At 38.6% G+C, this 24204-nt stretch overlaps 1 protein-coding gene, 1 long non-coding RNA gene and 1 pseudogene across 4 annotated transcripts in view; 2 read left to right on the forward strand and 1 right to left on the reverse strand.

Annotated features, from left to right (window-relative positions):
* LOC133223216 (uncharacterized) overlaps window positions 1-24204 on the reverse strand; it is an 88453-nt gene that overhangs the window by 47779 nt on the left and 16470 nt on the right. The window lies entirely within an intron of this gene.
* Window positions 1-24204, forward strand: part of OPN4 (opsin 4) — a 31037-nt gene that overhangs the window by 3093 nt on the left and 3740 nt on the right. Inside the window, 9 exon segments of the mRNA XM_061373796.1 lie at window positions 6751-6890; window positions 8749-8882; window positions 10040-10243; window positions 13386-13557; window positions 14437-14601; window positions 18489-18596; window positions 19867-20047; window positions 22448-22597; window positions 23130-23198. Coding sequence (XP_061229780.1) covers window positions 6751-6890; window positions 8749-8882; window positions 10040-10243; window positions 13386-13557; window positions 14437-14601; window positions 18489-18596; window positions 19867-20047; window positions 22448-22597; window positions 23130-23198 — 1323 coding nt within the window.
* On the forward strand, window positions 11785-12692 carry LOC133223211 (dnaJ homolog subfamily B member 11-like; annotated as a pseudogene).

The following is a 24204-nucleotide window of genomic DNA, read 5'->3' on the forward strand; positions in this document are numbered from 1 at the left end:
AAAATACTTTAAACAAGCTAATTTTAAAAGTTTTCCAAATCTGAAATTCAGCTTAAATTCTTGATGCGGTCATACCAGGTATTTTGGCATGGCCCACATAACACAGTAGACACTTCAAAACTGTGTTCAAGTTTCAACACAAACACTCCAGAAGATTTTATGCATATAGGATGTTGGATTGAGTTTTTCAGTTTGATCCTAATTTATAATAAAGGATCAGTAAATATTTTAGTATTTGCATAGTAAAAATGCAGTCTGGTTATTTATATTTTAATAAAAACTGGATTTGTGCAGTGTCTTACAGAAAGATAAACAGAGAAGTGTCCTGAGCCAAGGCGCTTAAAAACTAAATTAGATGGATAACATAAAAAAGAGTACAGCGGAACATAGCAGGCAGGGATAACAGGGGCTGGAGAGCACATGGAAAAACAGAAAAGGATTCTGGGGACAGAGTGACTTACATCAGAAAATCAGAAATTGATTTTTTTCCTTATTCTGCTGAAAAAACATAAATAGCTGTCTCTTTCCTCTCTCCAGGCCAAGTGTGTGTATTTTTAAAGTTTTGCATTTTAATTTGACACAAAGATTGGTTTAAGAGAATTTCAGGACTGAAAGCAATAAGTGCTGCTTATGGTTGACATTAAATCCGGAAGATAGGATACAAAATCTGCTATCCAAATTGCTCAACAGGAAAAGCATCATCTAAGGAAAGTCCTGCTGTCTACTGGAAAGAGGGCTTAGCAGTTGGCGTCACCCTGCTGAAACCATAATTGAGGTGGGATTACACTCCTCTTTGTGCTGCCTGTCATCACAGAGCAAGCGCTTACAGAGGCAAGCTCAGAAATCAGGGCAAGGAACTGTAAAGAAAAATAAGTGTTACCAGTTGTTCAAAGTCCCTTTTAGGTAGGCAGTACCAACACTGCCCCTAGAAACCTAGGAAATTACAGTATTTCTATTCTGATAATTTTTCTAAACTGTATGATTTGCTGTAATGTAAAAGGCCTAATGCTACCATTGGTTGTAGACGTCCTACTGTGTAAATAAGCCACTTCCTTACCTGTATTTGTAGGAAAATTAAGAACAAAGAAACTTGATACATTGCCAAAATCAATGTGGGACTGTCAAAACTTGTTATGTTTTGGAACTGGGCTCTGTTCCATTGAAGCTTTCAGTCTGCAATACCAATGCCTACAGTCTGAAGTCAGATGAATTCATAAAAGCAGTGACATAACAGTCCCTATGCCCCTTTCCTTGTGTTGTTTTACACCAAATTAGATACAATCCATCCAATGTCCAGGCAGAGGTAGCTGAAAAAAGTCCTTGTCCTAGTCTTTTCTGTTCTTCTGTTCCTGGCTTTTGAGACAATGTCACACACACAAAAATAAAAATCGATTAATCAATCAGAACCAGCACTGAAATATGTTAAAATCACCAAATGACCTTATGAGGATTTCTGCTTCCCCTGTAAGTATAAACTAAACCTTGCTTTATACTCTTGCCATTGGGAGAACATGAGGAGTGGGCTATATCAAACATGGTTTTATGTTCAGTATAAGTATTTACATTCATGGCTTTGCTCCTACCATCAACACTGTTAGCTTTAGTAGAACTTCACCAACCAACATTTCCAAGTGGACAGTTAGTTAAGTGATATGAACTTTTTCTTACTTTGAAAACAGGGTGCTTTTTTTTCCACAGTAATAGTTGAACTGCATTGTTTGTGTGTTGTCCTTTTGAAAATGGTATGTTCTCTGCTAAAAGTTATTCTAAGCTAGTTTGGGGGGTTTTTTTGGTTTGTGTTGGTTTGTTGTGTTTTGGTTTTGATGTTTGGTGGGTTTTTTTGCTTGTTTGGGGTTTTTTAGTAGATTACAAAATAACTAAGAGTTGTCTCTTTATGAAGATGTGTATAATAAACAGATTCCCAAGACAGAATAGATGCAGGTGTCAAATGTTCCTGGGTTTTGTATCTGATCTAGAATTTCTTCTAACCTGGGTAAATCACTTAGGAATCACTGTTTTGTCCTGGACTGCAAAGGAATTCCTTTAGCCTTTTAACTCTCTTCAGAGCAGCGTCTTGCAGGGTCTTAACAAACATCATGGTGAAGTTCTGCCCTACACTGATGTTCTCTGTGGCTGATTCATTTTTACCCCGTTCTCTGTGTCCTGGGTTCAGTGCTTAAGCCACAACACCCTGCTTGCACCAAGCCTTAGCAGAAATGACAGTGCACTGTTCTCTTCCTGAAGAAGCAGGCTGCTCCTCAGACTGGCCCTCCAGAAAGAATTCTGCTTCCCTTGTAACCAGCTGGGGCAACAGGTCATAGATATAGAATGAGGCTCCATGTTGTGCTGCAGCCTCCACAGACAAGGCCAGAACAGAAAGGACTTAGACCTATTTATCTATCAAATGCTCCCTCTTCTCCAAACTCCCAAAAAACATCTTAAATTTGTAAGTCTCAGTCAAATTTACTGAATGGTAACTGAAAACGTGGTCAGTTCTGTTTCAGCTGTTTTGTTGCAGGCAGTAGACAAGCATTTCCTTAGGGAGAACAGTGAACATTTTAAGAAAGTAGACTGCATTAAACCTAGCTGTTTCCCTCGATTCTAGTGTTTTCACAAAGATATACTTAAACCTGCTGGAAGGAAACACACTAATGTAGGGCAACTTCAGAACTTCTTAACTTCCTGCCACTAACTCTATTGAGGCAAAGGATTTAGAAAAGGATTACACCTATATCTGGAGAATAAAAATATCCTCCTCTAAGATTATCCTTTCAAATGGACAGTAAGCCTGGTTTAGGGTACAAATTAACTGCTAAGACTCTATAGTGAAAATTAAATTCCCACATCACTGCTCACTATGCATGTTTTGAAGCTCTGTGAAACACCCAGTTGTGGCTAAAGGCAGGCTAGTGTTTTGTCAGGAACGGTGCTCTGAATCAGTGTGGCACTTTCCAAGTTCCTGATGACACCAAAATTATCTGATTATGCAAAACTATGGTGTAAATAAATAATAAATTATATGCCTATTGGAGATTAAGAACACAAATTATTTTACAGTTCTAGTGAAAGGCCATTTTTCACATACTAAAACAGTATTATTCAAGGCCAGGTTGGAAGAGGCCTTGGGTGATATGGTTTAGACGGAGGTGTCCCTGCCATGGCAGGGGGGTTGGAACTTGTTGATCTTAAGGTCCTTTCCAAACCTAACTATTCTATAATTCTATGATAAACCTTGCTTTTAAGCTTGACTAAAATGATGTCCTTGGCTACAATATGTTCTCCAACTGACTTTCAGTACTTACTGTAAGGAAATTTTGTTACATTACAGTTACTTCCTTGATGTCCTCTACAGCTTCCATGACCATTTTATGCTTGCTTGAGAAATGTGCAATGTTTATATTGACTCTCAGGAAGCTGGTGCTTCCCAATGAATTGCTTCCTACAGAATGAATACCGACCCAAGCCACCTGCAGCACAGCTGGTCTGTGAGTATACTGGCACCCAGTGGTCTAGAGCCTCAGGTGCAAGTATCTTGTTGACTCAGGAAAGCTGTGGCCCATTTGTCCATCCCCTGGAAAATGTCCAACCTCTTGGTTGAACAATAGCTACAGTGGAAATTGCAACAGCGGGGTTTTATTCTTCCCTGCCAACCAAATACTCATACCATGGGGTGAAAACAGAAGACAGAGGCTAAATAAGACCCATCTGCTGGAGAAACTGAATAGAGAAAAGCTTTGGGAATTGTCTGATTTTTTTATTAAGCTGCTGACCTGATTTCTTCAAGCACTATCTTTTTCTCCTTGTCCTTTATTTTGAAGTACAATTCCTGTAGAAGATCTGCAACTAAGGGTGATACAGGCACGTGTTTTCATTTTCTAGTAAGGAAGCAGTATGCATGCAACTTAGTGATGAACTTGAAGGGGTCAGGTCTTATTTATGCCTTGTCAGTCAACCAGTACTTCTCTTTGCCTTAAAGAAACTTTGAAGCAGCTCTGTATTTCCAACAAAAGCACTGAAATTACTTTTTTTAATAAATGACTTTTCCCTCTTAGAGAGTAGTCAGAATTGGACCCTGTGGTAAAAATCCCAAGCCAACAGGAAGTCCACGCTAAAATGTGAATTTGTTCCTCTTTCCTCCCATGTATTTATTCCCCCCATATATTTAATAGTACTTATGTTCTATCATGGCTCCACTACGTTATTCCTTTATTTTTTTCACACTTGACATTTTTGTTGATTCTGAACTTGTTTTATTCCTGAGCAAGTAAATTTATAGTCTTCTACTGTCCCTTAAATAACCTTTTCTCTCTTCTGATTTTCCTGTGTATTTATATTTACCTTTTAAATTTTTCCTTGTCCTTAGTTCTCCATAAATTCAATTCAAATTAAAACCACTTTAATCTGTTCTCTGTAGCCAAAACAAGCTCCTTTAGTTGCTTCATTTCTGCTACCTTGATCCAGTTCTGATTAAATGGATAACTACAGGAAAAAACATCAGAAATCTCCATTCCATTAATAATCATCATGAACTCTCTTTAGAACAGCAGTTAAAATATGTTTGAGCCACAACCTAAGGAAAAAAAAAACAACAAAAAACCCAAACAAACCCAAAACAAACCAAGGAACACCCAATCTCATTTATTTGAAACACTTTTATCTCAGACTCTCCCTCTCCGCTTGCTATTAGTGTGGGATTTTTGGGGTTATTTTACTGGCAGTGTGTTAGGCACAGCAATTTCTAACTAGGCAAGATGCCCACTGTTGTTGATGATGTGACGCCAACCTACAATTTGGTAGAGGAACCTGAACAACAAATGCCATGATACTGTTATTCAGTTAGTATATCAACTTCAACCTCCTGCTCCAATTACAGTAACAGCCATATCCACATCTTTCTCTAAGCTCACGGTATTTGTCCAGCATCTTATTGCTGCTAATGCACAAACCCAGGGAGTGCTTTCTAGTTGTTGAGGATTGTTGTGGGCAAATCTTCAGCATACAAGCAAAGACAACCTCTTCCAGATTTCCAAACAGTCCTGGGGTTCAACTCCTGGTATTGCCACCCTTGTTTTAAATATACACTCTCATAACTTCTGCCCAATTTCACAGATGTATTCAGAAGTAATGTCTGCCTCTATTGTCTGAAAATAACCATTTCCTTTGGTAACTGGGGTATTGTCAAAGGCATTTCTGAGTTGCACTCTGACTGCAAATATCAACTACTGCATAAACAACCGCAGCATAAAAGGGAGAACTTCATGTCTACCCATGTGGACTTTCCTCCTTTCGTACCAGCAACCTTCCTTTTCCTGGGAAGGAATGACTGCATATGACAGCTGTACCACCACCTGCCAGTATTTACAATTCAAAAGAACATATACAGCCTCATAGCACTATTTAATCTTGATAAAGGCACAGACCTTGATACAGGCAATTCACTTGTCCTGGATCCTAGGCCACAGCCAAGTTGACAAGTGTTCATAGTAGGGAGGCTACAAATGATTCAAAACATTTCCCATGCATTTCTCAATCCTTGTGTGATTCTTGTAGCTCAGCAGCTGAGGAATGCCATGGCTGCATCTTGCAGGCTTGAGCTATGAGCAGTGGCGTTGGCATGCCATTCCACATTGACTGCCACCCTTGATGAGGTAAGCCTGGCTATGAAGAACAGACAGGATCTGTCCATGCAGATGAGTGAGGACAGGACTTGATATTTGTCATGACTCCATTAGGTGGTTGGAGCTGATGCCAAGACACGTCGAGGACAGTGGCAGTTGCACAGAAGTGAATGTTTGTAAGTCTCCCTGCCTGACCTTATGGCAAAAGGTAGCAGAACAGTGATGGTTTGGACAGCTGTTCTCTTCAAGGTCTATCAGGTCATCCTGTTTCCTGGATGCAGCCTTATTGTTTGCTTCATTAGTAATCTGGGGTCACTCAGCTTAAAATGTGTTCATGGCTTCTGATAAGTAACCAAAAAATGTTTTTAAATTATTGTTTAAAATGCTGTAGTCTTCAGACTTGGCTACTAAATTTTGCTGTAAGTTATTAGTTGATTAAGACACATATGCTTTCATCAAGTGATTTGTCACATACTTCACAGACAGCATAATACCCTAATTCAGTGTAGAGCAAAAACTGAACTGGTATGGAAACCATGCATAAGGTACACAGGATTTGTGGTTTAGTTTTTCTGATCCTTAATTTAGTTTCCAAGGAACTCTTGCTGAATGTTGCCAGGCTTTTGGTAACTGAGTCTTGAGAGCAGCTCACAATTCAGTGTTACTCAGCAGGAGAATTGAAATAGCCATACTACTAAAGAAATAAATGCATATTCATCCACAGAAACTGTACTTCACAGGTACAGAAACGCCCCTGAAATGAAAACTACAGAAAACTTACTTGTTTAGCACTGCATTACTTGATGTCAGATGCAATGAAAAGGGTCCCCTCCTGTCTCTTTTCAGTTCTCTATATCCTTATCTTTCTATAGGGAGAAAATTGATTGTGTTTCTTCATCAACATTCTAAACCAACAGTAAATATATAAACAGCCCTTTGACCTTTGCACTGCTGATGGCATATTTGTCTCCTGAAGATGATCAACAGTAGATGTGATTTAAAAGCAATTAACTTTTTTTTTTTTGCTTGCTGCTTTTTTGCATTCTTGACCATTTCCTCCTCTAGAGAAGCATATGCCAGTTTATTCAGTAAAGTCTGATATATCTGTGACCTCTTGCTTACTCCACAGAAGATGACAGTGCAAGATGTGCCTGGTGCCTTTCCTACAGTGGATGTCCCAGACCATGCCCACTATACAATTGGAGTAGTTGTTCTTATTGTGGGAATCACAGGAACTCTGGGTAATTTCCTGGTCATCTATGCTTTCTGCAGGTATCTGTCTTTTGGATTTTTTTTTAAATACTCAGATTTATGAACATTAACAGTACCTTGACTGTGCTCTGCAAATGCAGCACAGTCAACGTACCATCAGACTACTATCCAGACATAGTAAAATACACCAAGAGACACTGCTGTAGCCACAGGAAAACTCTTAGTAAAACTGCAAAGAATCACAGATATGTCAAGCAATAGAAAAGCAGCCAAAGCAAAAACCACCCAGTGAATTTTTTTTTCTTCTATTGGCTGAATTGTGTCTGCACTGGACTGATGGGAAGTTTTGCACCTGTGTCTCCCACATACCTTCTCTATTTTAGAAGTGCTGCTTACTACTCAGTTTCTTTTCCCACTCTGTTCCTTACTGTCATGTCTCTTGTTTTCACATTTTCTAACACTTGGCTTATTTCCTTTTAACGAAAGCCACAATCCAGCTTTTATATCTGAAGGAAACTGGGTCTCTGACAACAATGTGATACTTTCACCATTCCTGTTCTGCCATCCTGTTTCTGTTTTGTCACACTTGGGCAGAGCATTGGCACAATGTCCAGGCCAGTGAGCTTCTACTTCATTATTGATCTTCGGGAACAAATGTAAAAACTAAAATAACAGCAATTATATGATAGTTTGGCTGTGTTAACTTGAATCACTGGAGTGTGGGTGAAAGTAGGCTGGGTGTCGAGCCTATATTTATGTGGTGCATTAAATGGCAGGTTTCAGTATGTGCACTCATAGTAGATACCAACACTTCAGCATGAAAGATATGGCCTTAAAAACAGACTAGGTGTTGGCATGCAGACCATATATGTGAGCATGAAGTACCTGAGCTCCTTAGCTCTTTGGCTGGTCCCATACAGGACATCCAGTCATGGCAGTTGCAGTTCCACTGAAGGACATTTGTCTTCATTTGAAGACGTTACAAAGACAGAAAAGAGATATTGATTGCAAAGTAATAAATACATCAGAAGTTTGGACAACACGTCTGATGCCTACAAAGCTGTCTCAAGTAATGGCAAACTGTAAGACAACCAGCTGCCTGAAACAGAAATATATTCAGTAACTTTGCAGACTACCGAACAAATACAAGTGGCCCATAAGCATCTACTAATAACTTCTTGCTCCTAAACTGCAAATAGGTTACAGTAGCCCTATCAATTGATTCTGGATCAGTGCGAAGAACGCATCATTTACGCTGGTATTTTTCAATTGTGTCTCATATTGAAAATTAGAGAAAGGAGCTAAAATGCTACACAGAGACGGCAAGCTGAGGAGTTCTCAGTTGAGCTTTTATGTGCACCCCTTAGAACACTATACTACAATACTGTGAATAACATATACAAGCAGGATACACTGAAGGATGGCTATTGATCTGTTTAAAGTTAGTGTCTGGGCAGTGAAATGAGTGTTGCAGAGAAGAATGGATGTAAACCAAAATGCTTGATGTGGTGCATGTGAGTTTGCTTAATCCCTGTATTTGTCACTGCTGGTTTTATCAGTAGTGGGAAATGCACTCCCCTCCCCCTGCTTAAAATGACATAGATCCAGAAATCCATAGAGTACATCACTTTAATTTCCTGTTAATCATGGACACGCAGTGCACTGGGTCAGAATATTTAAAGAACAATACAGTTTATCCCCGTCACTGAGCTGTGAATCCTCTAAAGTGCACAGGAATATAAAGGTATAAAACAGCCTTGCTTATGTTCTTTTGTGAAGGAAATGAGAAGCACTCTGCTCTAGTTTACTGAATAGAGTGTGCCTTGGTATTTGTGAAGCTGACAAAGCTCACAGGAAAGAGCAACAATGTAATTAACAGTGCAGCAGTGTGTAGTAGTATTTCTTCTGCTCTCTTTAGGAGTAGGAGCCTTCAGACTCCAGCCAACATATTCATCATCAATCTAGCTATTAGTGACTTCCTGATGTCCATTACACAGTCTCCAGTTTTTTTCACCAACAGCTTCCACAAACGCTGGATTTTTGGTGAGAAAGGTTTGTATATATTCTTTATAAGATTATCACTAAGTATGTTCTTATCATAGTGGCAGCTAAACTGTTATTTCCTTTTCCTCAGGTCCACTTGAAATGTTGAGAACATTTTTCAACATTGTTTCAGTGTTGACACAAATGTTTCTTTGAACATTTTTGCCTGTGTGCAATAAATAACAGTCCCACCAGGAAGAGGAAAATTACATACATGAGGTAGATAAGGCACAGGACTAGTCTTCTTGCCAGAATTCTTCGCCAGTTATGTCATACCTTAGCTCTGAAGTTATGAGCAACGCCATCCCACAACACACCAGCTTAAAAGCTCTTCTAAATAACCTGCTCTGGGACTGGCACTTGGCAAAGTGAGGCAAGAAAGCTTGGCAAAAGTGAGTTTTAACAACAGAAATATTAACAGAACATTTCCTATGCAGAAAGATGCAGAATGAAGGTGCCTTCATTCTTGCTTCTTGAACACGTATCAACAGACAAGAAGGTCAGAGAGGTAATGTTGCTATTTTGATCTCTGATGACCAAAAGCAGTTTTTCTAGTTCCACAAAGGGTTCAAGTATACACGTTAAAATGAAACCCCAAACCACTGCTTTTAATCACTAGGCTGTTTCAATAATTAAAATAATTCATTAATGTAGTCATAGTCTGCATATTTACTTCAGCAGAATCACTCATTAATATACTCATAGTCTGCATATTTGCTTCAGCTATGCTGACCTTGAAATGTAAATGGTTCTATGATATCAAAGTAGCTATAACTACTAATAGCTACTAAAAACTAAAAAAATAACTAAAAAAACATCCATTTCTACTGGAGCTGCAGTAGACTGGAGTTAAACAAGCCACTAATGGAATGTTAAAATTATCCCACTAGAAACATCAGAAATCAGTGAGTAAAAACATGGTAAGTGTCACTGTTTCCAGCAATTCAAGCAAACAAAATCTTTGAAATTTACCTCCACAAATAACGTAATTGGCAAGATAGACAGCAGCTTTGAGACAGCATTCCAACTGCAGGAAAAGTGAACTTCCATTGCTTTACAAATTCCAGAAGACATTTGTTCACAAGAAATGCAGTCTTGAACTATCCCAGAAATTAATTAGCATGGTAGATTAATTTCACTGCTACTTCTGTCATCTTCATTGAAAGGCTGTGAGCTGTATGCCTTCTGCGGAGCTCTTTTTGGCATTACATCTATGATCACTTTGATGGTGATTGCCTTGGACAGATATTTTGTCATCACAAAACCTCTGGCTTCTGTTGGAGTGATGTCTAAGAAGAAGGCCCTAATAATCCTGGTAGGAGTCTGGCTGTACTCTTTGGCTTGGAGCCTCCCACCTTTCTTTGGATGGAGTAAGTTAAATGGAATAAAAGTTGGTTTTTTTTCCCCTCATAGCACTGGATTAAAGACCAGTTACAAGTATAGAAGAGGGTTAATGGTTGCATATTAGGCTTGAATAAATAGATTTGAAGAAAACTAATAAAATATGTATTGAAACTAAAGATCTCTAATCAAAAGGGGGGAGGAAGTGTATTACAGCATATTATATGACAATGGCACTCTTTCTTAAGCTCATTATTTACTGAATAAAGAACAGTAGATAAAATCAGTTTGAAAACTGGCCTTGGCAGGATGCAGCCACCTATTTTTCCATACCTATTTCCACTGAACCAAATCCAATTAAATATAAGTGAAATAATTCACATAAAAGAGGAATACAATCTGAGTATTTTTTGCAAGTATATCTTCAGTAAGTCTTGACTATATTCTAGATGGACAGATTGCATAGGTTTTGGTTCCATTCTCCACTCAGCCATTGGTATCTTCACTTCGGCTTCCAATAAGGATGTCAATTAGTAACTAATTTGCTTTTGTAAATGTGAATCTTATGCCTGCAAATTGGAACACAAATGCAGCATCTCGATCCTTGCAACTTGTCACAAATAGAGTTTCTGTTATTCTTCCTCATTTTAATCCCTCTTTCTACCATTATTTGTTTCCTATGAGTCATCCATTTCAGTCAGTTAGAATAAACTCATTCAAACCTCTAGCCCATTATTGTTCTTCCTAATTCCAGAAGGGAATGTGTTAGCTCAGCTGAGGTGAGAACACAGCAATGTTTGACCTTCCCAAAGGATGCTGCAACCAACTCGGATACTGAGTAGTATTTCGGCAGAATTTTGTTATTGTCTTGTTATTGTCATTCTGGTCACCCATAAACATGAAGTATGTTTAAGCAGGCGAACTGCAGTACTGGGAGAAGAAGCCTTTACTTGAATGAGTAGCTATTAGAATGACAAAATGAGAATGTAGTCTTAGATTTTAGATTCTTAATTATAGAAGGTAAAACAGTTGCTTGAAGGGTGTTGTTACCTTGTAATTAGATTCTAATAGCACCACAGTACTAACTCTCATACTTCAGTTAAATGTATCTGAGCACATCTGGTGCAATACTTTTAACAATTCAACAGAAAATATTAGAGAAAACAGTGAAAATTAAAATATAAAGTTAAGAAGACACTGCTGGTGACAACTTTTTTACTTAACATTTTGACACAGGTCCTTTAAGTAGATTATATTTTATATCAGGCAGAATATTATGCATGTATGATCTTTTTTCTTTGTACTGAACTATACCTCATGACAAAATTGATCTGTGATCTGCACAAGAAATCATTTTCCCTTGCATAGTAAATTTCTCTTGGCTGCACAAGCTTAAAAAAGTGGTAGCTGTAGCAATCAGCTTCTTTTCACTCCTTGGGAAGGCAATTTGACAGGAAAGGGAGATATTTAAAAACAATGCAGGTCCGCTCCAAGATCCACTAAGTATTTGGAGAGATACCCTTTGACTACGTTGAGCTTTAAACAACATTCAGGAACTGAAATGCTGCTGCCTCCCCCGGCAGGCGTGGTTGCTGCGCCATGGCCCTTAGCCGGCTTGGCTGCTTCTGCCTCCTGCTGCTGTGCCTCTGTGGGAAGGCTGCCACCGTGAGGCGCTTCTGCAAGATCCTGGGGAATGTCCTGCAGCGCCTCCATTAAGGACATCAAGAAGGCCTACCAGAAACTGGTGCTGCAGCTCCATCCTGACAAGAACCATGACAACTCCTGGACATGAAAGTTCCAGGACCTGGGGCTGCCTGTAAGGTGCCGTCAGATGAGAAGAGGAAGAAGTATAATGCATATTGTGAGGAGGACTGAAGGATAGGCACCAGAGCTCCCATGGAAACATCTTCTCACACTTCTTTGGGGACTTTTGATTCATGTTTGGAGGTAACCCTTGCCAATAAGACAGAACATTCTCCAAGGAACAAACATCATTGTGGACCTGGAGCTAGACTTGAAAAGGTATATTCAGAAAACTTCATAGAAGTTGTCAGGAACAAGCCAGTGGTAAGACAGGCACCTGGCAAATGGAAATAAAATTGCCATCAGGAGATGAGGACCACCCAGTTGGGTCCTGGATGTTTCCAGATGACTCATGAACTTGTTTGTGATGAATGTCCAAATGTCAAGCTTGTGAATGAGGAGTAAACACTGAAAATAGAGATAGAGCCAGGCATGGGGGGTGGTCAGGAATATTCATTCATTGGTGAAGGAGAACAAAAAACTCACTGGAGAGGAAAGAGAAGATAAATCAAGGACTCAATGCAGTGATGGAAGTCTGCTTGTACACCTGGTTCATTTTCACCACAGGCAACACCCCAGGCACCACAAGTACTGCAGGCAGTCGTTGCTTTCCTGGTTGTTCCCTTAACTGCAAAATAAAGTTCACCCATGTGTTTATAATCCTTTAATTAAAAAAAAAAACCCAAACAAACAAAAAACAACAGACGTGTCATGAGGATAATAAGGGGGCTACAGCACCTCCCATATGAAAACAGGCTAGCAAAGTTGGGTCTGTTCAGCCTGGATCTCATAGCATCCTTCCAATATCTAAAGGGGGCCTACAGGGATGCTGGAGAGGGACTCTTCATCAGGGACTGTAGCAATAGGACAAGGGGCAATGTGTTCAGGCTTAAACAGGGGAGATTTAGGTTAGATACAAGGAAGAATTTCTTTACTGTGAGGGTGGTGAGGCACTGGAAAAGGTTGCCTGAGAAAGCTGTGAAGCTCCATCCCTGGAAGCGTTCAAGTCCAGGCTGGACAGAGCCTTGGGCGACAAGGTTTAGTGCAAGATGTCCCTGTCCATGGCAGGGGAGCTTGAACTAGATGATCTTAAGGTCCTTTCCAATTCAAACCATTCTATGATTCTATGAAACAAAATTATTCAGCTTTCTGATACGGAGCCTTAGACTTCTAAACATAAATACAACAGGGCAACAGAGTAAAAGAAAATAAAAAGAAGTGCTTTGAACAAAGCATTGTGTATCCTTTAAGACTTTTCCCCTTTATGAGAATGGGACTAAATCCCATGCTATTCTAAGTTTCTTTCTCTTACTTCTGCAGAGGAAGAATCACCTCATGGCTTATGCATTTTCTTGTCTTTCTTCCTAGGTGCATATATTCCTGAGGGTCTAATGACTTCCTGTTCCTGGGACTACATGACTTTGACACCATCAGTCCGTGCATACACAATGCTGCTTTTCTGCTTTGTCTTTTTCATTCCTTTGATTGCTATCATATACAGCTATGTCTTTATATTTGAGGCTATCAAGAAGGCCAACAAGTAAGTAGGCAACAGCTTTAAGCTTTTATCCTTCCATTTCATTGCCTGCTTATTTTCTTGAAACAAAGACTAAGAAAAGAAAATTGTGAAGATTTGACTTTTAATTTGTATGCATGACTGAAAGAGGAAACCAAACAAGAATTCTGTCAACAGTTAACATGGTAAGAAGCATGATGCTTAGAAGGGCCATTCCTGAATGTAAGCTAGAGCTGTTCAGTCTATTGGCTAATGCTGCAGGAAATGGTATGAGTAGCAGCAATAGAAATCTGAAGGATGCAAAAGAAGCACAGAAATTAACCAACCAAAAGAAATACCAGAAGAATATCAGACACCTAACAACACTGTATCAACAACTATTCCACAAAAAGTAGGTCAAATTAAACTACAAGTTTGACAAAGGGTGAAAAGAGGTAAACCATTTAATTAAAGGCCTTTGAAAGAAAAGCTATTGTTGTAAAAATAAAGGTCAATGTCTGCCACTACATTTGTCATCTGTAGGTATCTGTCCTGTAGATATCAGCATATCTAGTCACACAGCTCAGAAGCACAAAGTGAGAGTAAGGTAGCAAAATCGGACCTATAGAAGCAAAGACTTCTCTAATGATATTTAGCACAGCATTGTTCAATGCTTGAATACCCAATTTATATGGAAATTCTTCTGGCATGGGACTATTTTCTTTACTAAAGCACATATGAATTTGCCACTGATTAGTGCAATGAAAGTGCAATGAAAGGACTGGTCACATATATACATTAACACACATTAAAAGTGCATGACAGCATAAACTAGCATAAGAGTACTTGTTGCCACAAAATCATGAAGCCATTTTCTCAATTCCCTACCTCCTTTTTTTGCTGTTGTATGTTTATTTCCCCTAGGTCTATTCAAGCTTTTGGATGCAAACATGGAAATAAAGAGTTCCAGAAACAGTATCAGAGGATGAAAAATGAGTGGAAGATGGCCAAAATAGCACTGATTGTCATCTTGCTTTATGTCATTTCGTGGTCACCATACTCTGTTGTTGCTCTGGTAGCTTTTGCTGGGTAATTATGAATGTATCAACAAAGGAATATTCAGTGAAAGCAAAAGGTGTAAAACTGTAGAAAACAGATGAAAGTCAAAGCTACTTGTCAATTTTAATGCCTGAAGTGCAGCCAAAACATTCACATATTTAGGAGTGACATTTAACAAATGAGGCACATGCTAACTCTGTTTTTTTTTCTTAGTTTGACTTAGAAAGAAAGTTATGAAAAAAAAAGGAAGATTGTGTCAAGAAGGCCAATGGCATCCTGGGTTGTATTAGAAGGGGGGTGGTTAGTAGGTCGAGAGAGGTCCTCCTTCCCCTCTACTCTGCCCTGGTGAGACCTCATCTGGAATATTGTGTCCAGTTCTGGGCCCCTCAGTTTAAGAAGGACAGGGACCTGCTGGAGAGAGTCCAGCGCAGGGCAACTAAGATGATTAAGGGAGTGGAGCATCTCCCTTATGAGGAAAGACTGAGGGAGCTGGGTCTCTATAGTTTGGAGAAGAGGAGATTAAGGGGTGACCTTATTAGTGTATATAAATATATAAAGGGGGAGTGTCACGAGGATGGAGCCAGGCTCTTCTCAGTGGCAAACAATGAAAGGACAAGGGGTAATGGGTACAAATTGGAGCACAAGAGGTTCCACTTAAACCTGAGAAGAAACTTCTTCTCAGTGAGGGTGACGGAACACTGGAACAGGCTGCCCAGGGAGGTTGTGGAATCTCCTTCTTTGGAGACATTCAAAACCCGCCTGGACACGTTCCTGTGTAACCTTATCTAGGTGTTCCTGCTCCGGCAGGGGGATTGGACTAGATGATCTTTTGAGGTCCCTTCCAATCTCTGACATACTGTGATACTGTGATACTGTGATTGTTACTGGCAACATAACATTACTGCGCTGATGACTCCTGAATGCAGATTCTCTGCACTAGGATATTTGAAACATTTGAAATTTATTTAGCACCACAATGCTAAATAAGGGGCCCCAAAAATCCACCCACGAATTGATTCTCTTTTCTTTCTCCACTTCTTTTACTTACAAAAGTCTATTAATTTTATTGTGTTACACCAAAGTGCTGAAATTACTTACATGACAAGCAAGTTCAAAATTAGTATATACTTGCACTGGGGAGCTTTTTCATGTTGGATATAAAAGATCATACATATAAACAACCTAACCATGTTTTCATCTATTTAGTTGTCAGCATTCTATGCAGTAATTTCAACAAAAGTATGATACTATTAATACTGTATCTGTACATAGCCTGATACCAGACTGTAATTGATACAATCCAGAGTAAGTAATGGATTGGAAGTCCACATGCCTTGGCTCTATGCAAGTATTTCTCCCATGTTAACCTGTGAATTTTCCTGTGTTTCAGTTTGGTCTTTGTAAAATGTTGTGACTATCTGCTTTACAAAGTCTTGTCAGCTGCAAATCCTCAAGTGGAAGACTCCTATGATAGTACAGAGCACTTGTATCTGTATTTCTCAAATCAGAAATAAAAAGTATGTTTTCCTAAAACTGACACACAGGATAAATTTACGTATGACAGAGCATTCTGGGATGCAGGGTTGATTTCTGTTACACACCTGAGGAAGAGGCCATTGCAGGGCCTCTTTTCAACCATGGTTTAGGAAGGCATCTTCCTAAACATAGATTTCTAAAATCTTATACCTAAGAAAAACTGGTAAGAGGATTCTCCCCCTTTGTATCTACAGGGGCAATTCCAAGCAGCAGCTAACATTTTCTCTGTGAAGGTAAATACCTTCCTCACTCAGAAACACAAATCCTTAGGATGTGCCCCAGCATCCCATTTGCTGTCACAGGGGGACTTAGGTACTCAGTACCCACCACTGGTCACATGTGACCAGATAGAGAGAGAGAAAGAGCGAGAAGACAAAGAAATGAAGCACAGCTACAATGCAGAACTACTTGCTCTAAGCTACTGCCTCCCACCAAAAAAAATAACTGAAAAATTAGAAGATGCTTTAAGCTCTACATTTTAGCTATGTAGTAATGTCACATTGTCCTGTATGATTCAGCATCTACCTTACGATGATCAAGTGCCTGCTGAACTTGAATTCTAGCCCATATCTCACACTGACAAAACATGAACAAATGGACAATTTTGTAATTCTACAGTATGCAACAAATTGCAAATTTTGCTCATGAAGACATCTGGTGAGCAACACAGCTTTATTCAGCATTTTTTTTTTCCATTTCTGAAGTATGCCTTTTAGGCAATGCTTCTGGATTTTTTTCAGAGATTAACAGACCAAGGCTGCAGGTCTTCTGTGGATGTTTATTACAACGAACTCAGATAAAATCACTGCGTACCACAGATGGCAAGCAGACATGGAAGTCTGTGGCTGTAGTCTTGGACTAAAGGCAACTCATTTGACAGAGTAACAACATACTCAAAATTAAGGAAGTACCTTAATTTATTTAGAAAATATTCTGGTTCACTAATATTGCTGGCCTAAAGGTTGTATTTCTGGGAATTGTTAGCTTAAACAGAAGCCTTTGTCACTATTTCTCAGCCTTTGTCACTATGACCTCTCCCATCAGTCTTACCAAAGCGTCTCCTCTCTCATCTCAGGGGCAAAAACTGCTTTCCAGCAAGGCCATGCTATTGTTTGTTCTCCAGAATCTCTGAAGAACTACACCTTTAACCAATGCTTTAAACGTATGATTAGGAGAAACCATGTTAAAAATTGTATATGGAGAACATGCTTATCAGAAAAAAGCCTTGAATTAGAGGTGAAATGACATCTCAATATTCAGGCAGCTGACAAAATGATTACTGTATCACCATTAGCGAGCCATTTCCATAAATATCCACATGATGAAAAATTTCTTCAGCAGGAAAATGAGCTGCCACCTACTTAAGCAATTCTGTTGTTTGTTTGCAGCATGTATATGAAAGACCTTCTTCTGAGAGGACTGAGAGGAAAAAACGTTTTCTCCAATCATATAGGAACGTAAGGCTAATGGAAAGATCTGTGTTCCCAGGAAGAGGAGCAGTGATACAGAAAGGATATTGTTGGGAGGAAAGACTGACTTACTGGGCCACTTAACTTAGAACTCTTTCTACCAGTGCAGGAAAAGATCTTCATAGCCTCCGAGCAGGTCTATGGAAAATCTGCCTGCTAGAAACTGCCTATGAAATGTTATTGTTATTGTGGTCTGAGTTGTTCTATTGGATTTCTCCTGACCAAAACCTTAAGGGCTACTTCAAGCTACCTTCAAAAATTAACTGGCTGATAGCAGCATAGCATCATAATTCTTTTATCCTTTAGAGTCATATCACCTGTACATATGCATGGCCACAATAACATAAGTGTGACATATGACACCTGAAAATATTTCCCCTTAATTGTTCAGTTCAGAAAAATACTTCCCCTTCATTTTTTAATTCAGATCAGAAAAAAAACCCACAAAGTTTTAATAGAAAAATGGCTTTTCAGTTATCTTTCCCTATAATGCTTCATTCTGAACACCTGTCTAGTAACCACAAATTTATCTGTGGTCAAGTATATCTGCTGAGTTTGGAACAGAGATACCCTGATCAACGCATGTTCACATTGAAGGCTGACTTTTTCATTAGGGAATATTGGCTTTGTCAGCATGGGAATTACCACCATCCTGAGTCACAATAGTGAAGTATTGCAAGAGAAGTCCCAAGAAAATAGCGTTTCTCAGAAATGTAATTAGAAATGTTTCTTAGAAATGTAATGCTGTTAAATATTACAGACAAAGGATGTAAAATTTGTTCTCTCACTGGGTATGGAAATCCCTCTTTTATTCTCTCTGGAACACTAATAAAGCATTGTCTCGTCAGTGTATAACTGCACAGACTACACAGAACTCAGTACTAAATATATAATGCATTTGCATTACTCTAGGTATTCTCATGTCCTAACACCTTTCACAAACTCCATACCAGCTGTGATTGCCAAAGCTTCTGTCATCCATAACCCCATCATTTATGCCATCATTCACCCCAAATACAGGTAAGTTCACTCTTGTAAGTTAATTTTAATATAGCAAAGAAAATCAGACAATAACTGTCACTTTTAGGACTAGAATCTGAACTTTCCTTCACCTGCTCATTTTACCTCTGCAAGACAGCCTCACCCTCCCCTAGAAAACTTCTTAATGCCATATTTTCAGTAGAATTTGTACTTAGAGCAAGTTACTATGGAGATAGGAGTTAGAGACATTTATGGATACTGATCTGTACTTACAGATTACATGATAATATACAGAGACCTTCCCACCTCAAAGGAAAGTACCATCGAGTCTCCTACATTGGAGATATTCAAGGCCTGCCTGGACAAGTTCCTGTGTGATGTACTCTAGGTTACCCTGCTCTTGCGGGGGGGTTGGACAAGATGATCTTCTGAGGTCCCTTCCAACCCTTGGGATTCTGTGATTCTGTGATCATTTTTTAAATTATCTTCATGAGAACTACAGACATTTATCACTGTTGCAAATAGCAGTTTGTTAACCTGGCCAATGAGAGATGCAATTTGAAGTCAAACCACCTCTTCCCTACTTTGTACATCCCCCAGCTTTCTTCAAGCTTTCATTTTTCAGATAATATTTCTTCTGAGCTGTAACATCTAGGGTTATTACCATATCAAGTTCAGATGCAGGCTGTGAGATCTGACGGATAGCAGCAAAGCAATAGATACGCTTTACAAAGACCTACCCAGGAACTGAATAAAGAAGAGGTGGGCATGAACATCTAACTGGGGAATGCTGGGAGGAAGAAGAAAGCTAGGCAAAAGAGTGTCCTTATGCTGCATATGAGGAAAGAAATATTGTAATATAACTGCACATTTTGTACAACTTTACAGATAGCTGGCAAACAGATGCATAAGAGGAAGCTAGAATTGCTGCTTAGGGGAAGATGAAAATAATTCATTATGTGTTACTTCTGCAGGGTTTAGTTTAAAGGGACAGAATTTTTTTTTTGCCCTGATTAAGCTGAAAGCAGACAAAACATCATTTTAATAACTCCCTTCAGTCCAAAGAGTTATACTTTAATGCTCTCATCCCTGCCAAGCAAAAAAATTTAGTTCTGCAGAACACTGTGAATAAGTGATCTCGCAGGATGATTGTAAATGAGATACTGGATATCTGGAAAACTTTTTGTACTCAGCAATTTTCCAGGCTGTGCAGCATTAGTTTATCTCTTTGAATAAATGCATTGTTTATGATGACTGAAGTTCGTGCTAACGGAAAAAAAATTGACTGGTTCTACCTCTCATCCATTAGAACAGCCATTGCAACATATGTTCCTTGTCTTGGATCCCTGCTGAGAGTTTCTCCTAAAGACTCACAGTCTTTCAGCAGTTATCCCTCCTCCAGACGAGCGACCGTAACCAGCCAGTCTTCTGAGATAAGTGGGCCGCAGAAAGGAAAAAGGCGACTGTCTTCTCTCTCTGACAGTGAATCAGTAAGGGAGACGCTTCCCATACACCCATTTTTAATTGCAAAGTAATTAATTTTCACACAGAGTCCTTCAAATTGGTACATTCTTTAGATTAAATTCATTACGGTGCTTATTACAAGAGCTCCAGAGAAAGTAGAGACAAAGTGAATTATAAGACAGAAGGCTGAAGTATAAAAGCAGAACGTAGATCTGTGTACTCTTGATGGTTGGTGACACTGAAGGAAGAGTTGAAAGATGGAACAACAGGAATTTTAGAAAGTAAGGGATGCTTCGAGTCAGAGCACCCTTGAAAATCTGCTCATACTTCGAGGGTGTACTTGTCCGAGCTTAGATTTGCAGTCTGGACACAAACAAAAAACTGCTAGTCACTAAATAGTTCTCTAGTGAAAGCAAGGTTGTAATGAAACAGTAACGTTTTCTGACAGTGAAGCGGGATAAATTTGGAAACATATTAATCACTAGATTTAGACAAATCGGTAAATCCATTACAGAACCATTCTCATCACCTCAACAGCTTGTTGCTGCCAGTCTAAATGAAACACAGTGTTTTGCACAGTAGCAGGAAACAGAAAATACTCAGCATCTTAAGCTCTCTCTTGCAATCCAAAGTTACCTTACTAAGTAACTAAGCACTTTAGTTACTTACTTACTCTTTACACTCTTAGTTACACTTCAGTTACTCATTGCAATTGTTTTAAATGACATTTCCAAGTATATGAAAAGCCATGATTTTCTTGGTGATTCTTTTTCATAGTCAAGGTAATATGTGTATCTAATCCAGCCAAGCACTGAATTCTGTCAGTTGTTTTTAACACCGACACTTTGATTTCTTCAGTCTAATAAAAATTAAATTCTACTGGCTAGTAGCCACCACTCACATGATATTAGTCACTGGCTAATAAAAAAAGAACATTTCTATATTGAGTCTTTTAGATTGCAAATACTGATTCTTAAAAACCACAACAAACTCCTTCAGTAACATTGTGTGGTTTCGTACTATTATCATTACCGGGGAAGGGGAAAACATACAAGCAATTCAGCAATTCTTTTTTGCTTAGGAAAGCAGCTCTTAATACTCAAGGTAAAACAGCGGAGAACAAAAAGTACAAAACTGGGTACAGAGTAGTTACCCAAAAGTAAAAAATTTCTAGCAATTGGCATGCTTCAGTCTGGAATTTTCTGTAAACACTGAGTAACTCTAGATCTTGTTCAGAACAGTGATAAAGTCATGATTTTCTGAAAAGAACATATTTCTCTTAACTATTTGATTTGACCATAGAACAATGATTTATTAGTAAGTGTATCAGTTTAGCTGAAGTACAGAACAGAAACAAGGGCTCAAGTCTAAACCAAACAAAATTGCTTTGATGCTCGTGGATAATTTATTTGGATTTTGTTTGGTACCATCTGTGGCTCAGTTGAGATTTAAGCTTTCTAGATATATACCCGCAATTCAAAAAGGCAGTACTTATGCTGTCATGTATTTTATGGCATGGCTGGTCATCAAACTGTAAGACAATAAATTAGCTTTATGCTTTTTTAATTTTTTTATATTTTTTTTTTTTTTTACTCCTGTGGATGCAAAGATATTCTGCACCTTGGAAAATTCTAAGGAAACAATTTCCAGTAAGTTCTTTGCAATGAAATATATCCAACTCCAGAACAGATGCTCAGAAAATAAAGTTACTTCCACTTTGAAATTCAATCGAATCACACTGTATGTGCTACTACACTCTATGCATGGAATGGGAAGCAGGGTATACATTTTTTTTAAAGTTGCAATCCAAAAAATAGTAGAGCCCAACCTCATGTGCTTCAGCAGGAAAAGAAATGTTTAGATTGTCCTCCTGGTTATTTTGCTAAGCTCTTCTAAAAAATCCTTCTCTTTAAGTTAAGTTTGGAAAATCAGCGCTTGTTCATGAAACAAAATGTTTGAAGCACTGATTCTGCAGTCCCTGCTAATTTCCTTCCACTTATTTCTGCTTCCACCCAAGCTATTTTGGAAACTTTCCCCTAATTCCTCCTTTGGCCCTGTGCTTTCTATTTGAGTACTACTATGGAAACACTGTCTCTTCACAGCTACAACGTGCATCAGAGAAGTTACAACAACAGACTATAATAAAACATTATTTTGTTTAAAAATCTGCAGTGCATCCTCTGGAGGGAAAAAAAAAGAAAAAAGAAGTAAGCTGAATTTTAGACTCAAAAGACTTGATAGTTTTGTTTGTACGTCTTATAAGCAAAGATTTTGTGAAGTCACACGTGGCATAACTTATGTGAAATGTCTTTTATACAATTTCTGTTTATTTTACAATTCCTGCCTAGGTAAAACTGGTTCTCTTGGGGCAAATTGATGGAAGTCTAAGAAACCCAGAGTGATTACTTTTGCTGTTTTCATTTTAGGGCTGTATTGACACAGAAACTGATACCCCCAGTATGCTCAGACTTGCTAGCAGACAGATTTCCTACAAAATGGGTAAAGGCACAACTCAAACTAGTGACATAAGAACCAAACCTAAACTGAAGAGCCTTGATTCTGGGATTTGTGAGAAGGTAATAGATTGTGTAATATCTAAATTCTCTGACAACTGGTAGGTTAATAAATCTGCACATTTTACCGTAATTAAACATGAAGGTTCCTGCCAAGAAGATGGGGATAACCTATGAGCTAACACAGTACGTGAAGACTTAAGTGACCGTGAAAGGTCATCAACTTTTTATTTCCACCCTGGTTCATTATTCAGCTGTTTTTGTTGCACTTCTGACAAGCAATGGTGCTCTTTTAGTGAACTTAGCATCTGAATGGTATGTTGCCTTGTGTTTGGTTTTAAGTGTGTATTCAGTAATATTTGTATTTCACTGTCCAAATCACATGGCCAACCCTGTTGTCTCACCATTTGCTATCAAAAGGACACACATGGTGAGAGATAAAAGCCAAGGCTATCTTTAGCATATCACTACTTTTCTGTTAGTCCTCTGTTGTCTCCCCCCCTTTTTTTAACTACACTTTGAATTTCATGTATGTAAAATATTGTGACATACTTATATGTCATTTATGTCTTTCTTATCTGTGTTTATTTTTCAGACAGCTGTAGATTCTGATGACATATCCATGGTGGAGCTGAATGTCACAGAGTACACTCCTACACCTGCTGTAAGAATTATTATTTTAATATTTGGCATGGATCTAACTAACCAAGTGAACAAAGCCTAATGACAACCCAGTCTACTCCCAGCAGAATATAGAAAATATGACCAAAAAGTGTAGATCATTGCTGAAACTAAGCAGAAGGAGAACACATGTACCACAATGATCTCCTTAAGTCCCGCTTCTTCAAGGAACTTGAATATTTTCTTTCATTCAGTAGGTCTTATGATGAGGTCTGTGATTTCCTTAGTGGAGCATGGAAGCATTAATTTTGTGCCATCTTCATACAAATAATATGCAATGTAAGCTGAGACAGCCATTCTGACGACTGTATCTCTGAGACAGCCATAGCCTTGTGGCAAGTACTGCTGTACAAAGTGACATTTTTAACTATTTAATGTTGCAGCAGCAAACATCTAAAAAATGCAACTTGAAGGAAATCAAGGTAAGTTTTTTAAACACGCCATATTACTTGTTCAGTAGGATATTGTATTAGTGTCTATTTCTTCTTCCATGTAATGAAGCAACAGAATACTGATAAATTTTTTTTTGACATCTGCCACAAGTGAGTCAACTTGCCTTAGTTCTTGACAGAAGACGGGGAAATAAGGGAAAACAGCTGACAGATGTAAACAAGCCAGTTTTTTTCTTTACAGTATTAAGCCAGATGTAACATAAAAATCTTAAATTATATCTTATTGCTAGCAGTGATCCCTACCAGCTATTGCTGTCTTCATCCTAACACTCTACTTTTTTGGTCCTGTGAAAGTGAGAGATAACATTGCTATTGCCAAAAAATGCTCATTCATCTCTTCCTCAATTCCCCTTTTCATTTCATTCTCTACACTGCTTTTCCCTTCAACCGTCCATGCTGCCATCACTACATCTCACATCACCTGTTGCCCCAGAGAACCTAAATAGTCAGTCTTTATGGAGGGACTCCTTACTTACTTGAACTCACAGTCTGTCTGAGCATATTCACAGCATTTCAGTTTGTAGTCAAATGTGTTCT

This window comes from Neopsephotus bourkii, unplaced genomic scaffold (assembly GCF_033783945.1).
Source record: "Neopsephotus bourkii isolate Nb327-2 ecotype Australia unplaced genomic scaffold, CSIRO-AGI_Nbou_v1 NB_1634, whole genome shotgun sequence".
Taxonomy (NCBI): Eukaryota; Metazoa; Chordata; class Aves; order Psittaciformes; family Psittacidae; genus Neopsephotus; species Neopsephotus bourkii.